This window comes from Papilio polytes, unplaced genomic scaffold (genome assembly GCF_000836215.1).
Source record: "Papilio polytes unplaced genomic scaffold, Ppol_1.0 DF824180.1, whole genome shotgun sequence".
In the NCBI taxonomy this organism is placed as follows: Eukaryota; Metazoa; Arthropoda; class Insecta; order Lepidoptera; family Papilionidae; genus Papilio; species Papilio polytes.
Window position 1 is genome coordinate 1,898,408 of NW_013525024.1, and position 8,193 is coordinate 1,906,600.

An 8,193-nucleotide genomic window follows, 5' to 3' on the forward strand; every position below is an offset into this window, starting at 1 on the left:
TGCAAAAATACAAATATTTCCTTTTATAATACTAGTATGGATTAAGATGTCATGTTGCAAGAAAACACAATAAAGCAAAGATTTTTAAGTACGAGATTGAAATTATTGTCGTGGGTATTGACGAAGCTTATAGCTACACGTTATTTTATTATTTCTGTTTTTTACGAGTTTTTGCAATGCAATCTTATTTGTGACACTTTTAACTTTTTTTATGAATTATCATTTGTTTAGTAAATTTCAAGAGTAAGGTCACTGTTACAAACTTGTTCAATTAAATAATTTATATTGGAATATATCGTGTGTGTTTGAAGTACGGCAAGCTGTTGATATTTGCCTCCGACGCTGCACAAACATTCGCCGACGTGCATGATTTATAACTCTTAATGCTATTGATTTTGTTTATCTTATCCTAGACCATGCGCTAGAAATTACACAAAAGTCTCTGAGAAGAGGTATCTATACTCTATACAATTATAATGAAGCGTAAACACACACTTCTTTGTTGCCTAAGATGTCAGCAATTACAGCATATTTTTGAATAATTATTAATTAATAAAAAGCCCTACACTGACGTCACGCTTTAGGCTATATATTTTCACGCCATTAAACTTAGGGGGTAATTATATTGGAAAAAACCCTAATGTGGGAAAGAGACCATGAGTTGCTGCCAACATCAAGAAAGTAAAATTGCCAAGGTTTGTCATGTCATGTCATTTTGACATTTGCTATTGATAATTTGACAAATGTAAACAATAAAATATTTTTTTTTATAATTTCATGCGGATGAAGCCACGCGAAAACAGCTAGTGTTTAAAACCTTGATTTAACCTTGACAATGACCTTACTATTATCATTCTCAAGGTTAAATCGTTTGTTACATTCTCGTAGATATATCTATACTTTTGCGAGTATTTACATCTAAAAACATCTGTTTTAAAAATCTCGTTTATAGATAGTGTGAGGAAAAAACTAAATTTACTTCTGATGTAGAAATGTCCCCGATATTTCGCTTTAAAAATTTATTTCAGTGTAATTTGCCTCTTTCATTCATAGTGTTCTTGCTCAGGGGCAAAGCTGACTGGAATCTTCTGGATGTTTGTTTTACAAAAGTGTATAGACAATTCGCGGTTCTATTTCAAGATTTTCTCTAAGGGCTTAAATTCTAAAGATATCAACTGCAGAGATTAAAACACAGAAGTTCTTGACTAAAAATAAATTTAACGTTAACATTTATATTTTGAATTAAAGTAACTAATTTTATATGTCAGTTGTGAAGCTTCTATCTGTTAATTTCATTTTTAACTAATTTAATATTCAAGATGAATTCAGACCAAGTAACCTAGGTAGGTTAAGTAAAATGTTTACTTCTATATTATTTACTTGCTTTCGTCCGCGCCTCCGTCTGCATGGAATTAAAAAAATAATCAAAAGTAAGTAGCCTATGTGTTCTTCCATACTGTCCTTTACATCTAACTAAAATTTCTTTGAGATCCACTCAGCAGTTTTAACTACAAACTCCACTAAACATATTTCGCATTTATAATATAAGGAAGATTTAAAATTCGATATAAAATTTACCTATTCACGCCCAGTAAAAAACTAGTATTAAATTGTAGGTCGAGTAGTAACTGAAATAAAGAGCGGTAAAACTTTGCGGTACGCTAACATACGCGCCCGAAGTACTATAATTTGAGATAGTTTAAATGAGGTTGACACAAGCACAAACGATCTAAATGTAACAATTCTCACCGTGGATTTCTACTGCTGTAACGACTTATTCATAAATTTATTCAAAGTTTGTACTAAAATCAAACATATTCGTACTGCAATTTCGTTCGAAATAAAGTAATAATTAAACAATGCCGTATCTAGTTTCTAGTAGCTATTGCTCGCGACTACGTCCGCGTGGGATTAAAAAAGTAGCCTATGTTACTCACTGATTACGTAGCTTTCTAAAAATGAAAGAATTTTTATAATCAGCTCTGTAGTTTTTGAGTTATTTCAATAACTACATAAAAAAATACAAATCTTTGCTCTTTATAATATTGGTTTAGATAAAATACGATATAGCAATTTAAATTGTCTGCATATATTATTATTATTTTAAATGGAGACAGCTTTGTGTAGTATCCAGTCCATAGTCAACAGAAATTGTAGGAAAGTTTCTCTTTTAGTTTATACCATCAGAAGTACTTTATAAAATTTATTGTGTTGCGGAGTAGCTTTTCTGTAACAAAGTAACAATAATATATAACTACTGAGGGCAATGAAGCTTTTTATGTAAGACCACATTGTTGTTTATATGAAAAACGTTTTGTTTCAGAAGCATAAAAAACTGACACTTATTTTGTGCATGTTTTTAAGAAGGACGGTCTCGTTAATGTTTGTTACTGGCGACCTATAACACATTGTATCATCGATTGTCGATTGTTTCGCAGCCAATTCAACTGTTTAGTTGCACAACTAAACATCGAGTAGAGTACAAATCTCCATATAATCTCATAGGAATCAAAGCGAGACTAAACTGTTATGCTATAGTTTAGTTTCAGGTGTGTGCACCTAATTGTGAACAGTAGTGTCTAAGGTTTGACGACTAAAAGTGTTTGATTATTGTTTTTTTTTGTAAGTAAATTCGTTGATTTCTGACAGGCAATATCATGAAAAAAATTATACTGAGAAATTCCTAATTCAACTTAATAAAACTCTCTATCTCTGATACAAATGAATAAGAAATGTGAACAAATATAGTGTAGTGTATTTTTCTTTTCTTTATTTGTACAGTTGCCTTGCGAAGTAGCCAGTGTTCTGGATTGCTTTGTTAGGAGTAAGCTAATTGCATAACAAACATTCTCTCCTTTACTCAAATCCACTTCAAGTACTTTTATAAAAAGCTCTTCATAATGTGAGTTCAAAGCTTTTTTCTTTAAGATACTTTTTGCGGCACTTCATAAGTCGTTGACCGCTTATACAAATTGTTTTGTCCCGACTGACCCAGAAGGGTAAACTTTGTATATTGACCTCTAGGTTTAAACGGCTTGACCGATTTTGATAAGTGCGCTGTTATTTGTTTCGTCTTCTTTTGAGGATGAACATAGCACTGATACTTTATGCTAATATTATAAATACGAAAGTTTAGATGGATGTTTCTTAGAAGGCTTAAGGGATCTTGATGAAATTTGGCAAAGATATAGAAAATTGTTTAGAATAACACTCCGCGCACATGGAGTCGCAGGCAACAGCTAGTTATATATAAAAATGAGAAAAACATGAAATCATATATTGTAGTTACATAGCATAATCATTTGCAAAATCTGATAAAAGTCAGTTGTGAATTTATATATTTATCGTTGTATTCAATTGACCCTCTGTTTCCGCTACGATTCAACGTAAGCGATAGACCGTGAACTGCAGTGCTGTGCGATGGTTCTGTGTGACCTCTCCCCACGGCCGCAGCGCAGCGGAGCGTGCCAGAGATCAGGTTTGCGGCCTTTGCTTGGTCCATTGCTGTGTACAAAAAAATGAACATCCATCTGGTAACATAGAGATAGAAATAAGGAGGCTGGAGCCTACTTTTAGTACCTTTTCTTTTCCATCCTTTTCTTAACAGGAAAAGATGCGAAGGAAAATTGGATTTGACGGTGGAGGACACGCATAAGAAGAGAAAATATCCTGTTTATGTTTGTCTTCTCTTTTGCATTTGCAGATGTCTAAAGCAGGCATCCATTTCGGTGGATTCAGTTGCCCGCTTGCACGTTTGCCAACTTGTGCTGTAAAAAAAAAACGTGCAAACCTACGTTAATAGCTATGAACTACGTATACATGGAATTTCCCATTTCCGAGTTTCGAGGTTCGGAATTATTTCCATGTCGTTCCGCAGACATCCGCTGTGTACGGATGAGAGTCGCTGCAGTATTTGATTTGAATACGTCCTTGTTAAGTTGCACTCTTGTATGGAAAATATGTTTTTTTATAAGCACTCTGATTATGGAATTGTATTGTAAAGTTAATTAGAAGTATTTTATTTTCATACAGATTAGTATTAATACTTTTGGTAGAATAAATTGTGAGTGAAAATTCACTGTATTTTCGTAATAAAACATAGATAAATTATAGCGTAGTTTAATAAAGAGGTCAGTTCAAGTGAAGGAAAAAATGTCCCGCATTCCATAAAAGTTGAGTAAGCTAGAGTAATGACTGGGATGACGTCATCTGTACTAGACCCTGATGTCTTCACTTATCTAGACATAATAAGCTAAGACCTTGTTCTGAGTAAAGTTTATATACTAGCTTTTACCCGCGATTCCGTCCCGTTAATAAGAAAAAGTAAGAAGCCTCTATTATATACATATATCGAGATCCGTTTAACACTTTGGACTGCCAGAAATACCAGTAATACTTTAAAAATACCAGAAACTTTGATTTTTGTTCCATTTTGTTATCATATTACCTAAATTATCCACAATCTTATTTAACGTAATATAGAGATATGGTATTTCGCATATTTTTACAGTCCACGGATGTTATTCTACAATTAATAAAAAAAGTTGTACTAACATGTTTCGGATAAATGTGAATTATTTACACAAAAACGTTGACTAGTAAATAGAGTCCCAATAACACAATAGTAATTATAAAAGGTCTAAAATCCCAGGGGGTTTGACCTTTCCCGATCGAGTTTAAGAAATATAATAAGATTCTGCACAAGCTAAAACATAGTAAGAAAACAAAATTTTATTGTTACAGGTCTCTAACGTAGAAGATAAACTGAGTCACTACAAGATGTATCCCGAAAAGGTGACTTAGCGTCCACATGGATGTCGCATCTATCATGAATATTACATTCTTAGACCTTATTCCTGATGATCTACAATGTCGTCTGAAAGCAGGCAATGGATGCGGCAATGCGCACTCAGGACTCGAGTGCACGCGTACCGAAAATGCCCTTGATTACTTCTGCCAATTGAACAAACATACGCATAATGAAACATCCTATAGTTGCTTCAAATGTTCTAATAACAGCATGGATTATAATCTTAACTATACAGTATGTGACGGTAAATTAAAAATCAATATGCTCTACATCTTCGAAAGCGCAATTAAAACATTTTGGTTAAAACTACCTCAATTTGATATCTGTGATTGGGACACTTTATTCTGTTACGACGATCGGACGTTATACATGGACGTTAATGATAGTGGTTATAATAATAGTGACGTGCAAAATGTTCAATGTAAGTGGAACGTGAAGAATTTTACGATAAATTCATTGGAATCTGTCGGTTATGAATGGAGCTTTTTGTTCGTAATACTGTTTATAATAGCGGGCGGCGTTGGGAATATTCTGGTATGCTTGGCGGTCTGCTTAGATAAGAGACTTCAAAATGTCACAAACTACTTTCTGCTGTCGCTGGCGATAGCGGACTTGCTCGTTAGTTTGTTCGTAATGCCCATGGGTGCAATCCCTGGATTTCTAGGTGAGTAAATTTTCAGGTTTTCCTTGTTCCTAGATTATTTAAATTTAATTCTAAATGACATACTTATAAACTTAATAAAACAAACTAAAGTCTTTGTTCATTTTTAAAAGCATTACTTATTTAAGGTTATTTAATCTTTTTACAATGAAAAATTTATTATATTTTTGCTCAGCTAAAACATATCTGGGTTTCTATTTTTGGCAATGCGAAACTAAATTTTAATAATTTCAGTCTGCAATCGATGTTACGACTGATTTATCAATCTTTCTAAAAAATCTCGTCAAAATTATTAAATTGTTAAACATTACAAAAAATCTGACGAAATCATCATTGTATCATTTGTTTACATTCAGTGTTTTACTAAAATCAATATTCATGTAATACTTGATTTACTGTCCGATATAACAAAATGTTAAATTGTGAGAAGCAGGAAATTCAATGAAAGAACAGGAAAAAAACTTTGCAAACAACGATATATTCAAAAATGTTATCGTTCGGATATTGAAGCCGTTTGCCCGAACTTGGACCGTTATTTTTGCTTATAAAAAGGTTATTGAGGATCATACACGCTTTCATTTCTTTGAAATCGAATTTTCGAGATAATACTATATACTTTTCTATAAGAAAAAGTCCCCATAGTGATCTTCACATTGACCTTGAAGATTCTTTTATATCCAACCTTCGGGATGCAAATTTTATGATACCATAAACATTTCAAGCAGGAAATAGTTTTACATGTTCATCTTTACTTGTAGATATGAAGTGATATATATATACTATGAGACAAAGTGAAGCTTTACAAATGTACCATAAATCTGTTAGGATTTAATTTTGTCTAAAGATTGCTGTCTTAATTAAGACTAACTAGTCTTAACTAAGACTTATTTTAGTGATATCTCTTTAGATAAGAATACGTCCCTGTGCTGTCATCACTGGATGTTACATTAATGTCTGTTTGTCAGGTTACTGGCCACTGGGCGTTGTGTGGTGCAATGTGTACGTGACTTGCGATGTGCTGGCGTGTTCAGCGAGCATTATGCACATGTGTTTTATTAGCATCGGCAGGTACGTAGTCAACATTCTACATTTGTTAGGCTTTTACAATTTCACATCTTAATCTTTACTTTTTGTGGAACTGCCCTGAAATCTCCACATTTCTTATTTGTACATAATTTGGTATGTCTGCGTATTGTAAATACATCCCAGGTATAATAAAGAAGCTTCTTTCTGCCTTCATTTATAAATTATTTTTCTAAATTGTTATCTAAGTAGATAACAATGAAAATGTAATTTTGGAATACTTATTCTAGAATTACATGATTTTTCTTAGATATGCTACGACCTTTACAATTAAAAAAATGATTTTACAGGTACCTTGGTATACGTAATCCGCTCAAAAGCCGTCACCATTCCACTAAGAGAGTAGTTGTAATTAAAATTGCTCTCGTTTGGCTTCTCAGTATGTTCGTATCCAGCTCAATTACAGTTTTAGGTAAGTTTATTGGATATTAATTAAAATTTTACTCTTTAACTACGTTACATAAAGTTTGAAGATATTGTTAATTAAGAAATGCGTATAAAAGTAATCTTTAGTTAGTTAAAGATGTTGATTTAGTTACTGATTATAATAACTTCTCGGCCATAATTTCTAACAGGTGTGAAGTAAATCATTGTTTTTCTAGGTATTATAAATCAAACTAATATAATGCCGACACCGGAGCTGTGCGTGATTAACAACCGTTTGTTCTGGGTGTTCGGCTCACTGGTGGCGTTTTACATTCCAATGCTGATGATGGTGGTATCATTCGCACTAACTGTTCAATTACTGAAACGACAAGCTTTATTGGCAGCTACGCCTGTACCAGGAGGAACTCAAAGAAGGTTTGTGATAAGATACCCTCTTTCTTGAAAAATACTGCCATCTTACTTCTATTCATGTCATATGTTATCACATGAAGTTGTAATACAATTGGAGATTTTTTCAGACAATGTGGAGGTTTCGACAATGGCCCTTCTCAAGGTCCAAGACGTATAGGTGCTAAGAGCTCCCCGGACTTATCACCAAGTGGGAATTCTTCGAGGCATATGACATGGAGGATAACTTCAACTAACAGGTAAAAGAAAAAGTGTGCAGGTGACACTTAAAGAAAAAAGCTGCTTGTAAATAACGTTTCTTTTAAAATTATCACTGTTTCCAGAGGCCAAAGAAATAAGATTGGTATGAGCGTCTCCAACCCTCAGCTAAGCTATATGAACGGGTGCGGAAACGGTGCGGGGTCGTCACGGAGAGGACGCGACGTAGCCACGCAGACGCCAGCGAGCATAGCCGCGGAGACAAGGCGGGCACGTTTGAGACCGTTGAAGTTAAATATTGCACCACCTAATGCTCTCAATTTAAGGTAGGTAGAACAACTAGGGTGTTCAATAATTTAGCATTTTTATTGATTAAAACAAACTACATGTTATAGTAAATTTTACTACTACTATTTTCTTGTATTCTGCTAATTTAATCCTTTTTAGTTTTATGTCTAAAGATGTCAAATTAATATTAATGTATCTGACGATAGGTTTCTTACTAATCGGAAGAAAGGAAGATCATTATCAGCGAATGCAGTTGCCAATGAACAAAAAGCTACCAAAGTTCTTGGTCTAGTCTTTTTTACATTTGTGTTGTGCTGGGCACCATTTTTCTTGCTCAATATATTATTTGCATCATGTC

The 8,193-nt window shown here is 33.6% G+C and overlaps 1 protein-coding gene across 1 annotated transcript in view; it reads left to right on the plus strand.

The window, feature by feature from the left end:
* The first annotated feature begins 4,767 nt into the window (after positions 1-4,767).
* The window catches only part of LOC106111107 (5-hydroxytryptamine receptor 2A), a 4,042-nt gene continuing 616 nt past the window's right edge, over positions 4,768-8,193 (plus strand). The window contains exons 1-7 of the mRNA XM_013293079.1: positions 4,768-5,474; positions 6,437-6,539; positions 6,845-6,966; positions 7,157-7,355; positions 7,460-7,588; positions 7,673-7,873; positions 8,042-8,193. The exon at positions 8,042-8,193 is cut by the window's right edge and continues 1 nt beyond it. Coding sequence (XP_013148533.1) covers positions 4,811-5,474; positions 6,437-6,539; positions 6,845-6,966; positions 7,157-7,355; positions 7,460-7,588; positions 7,673-7,873; positions 8,042-8,193 — 1,570 coding nt within the window. The 5' untranslated portion in view covers positions 4,768-4,810. The remainder of the gene's footprint in view (positions 5,475-6,436; positions 6,540-6,844; positions 6,967-7,156; positions 7,356-7,459; positions 7,589-7,672; positions 7,874-8,041) is intronic.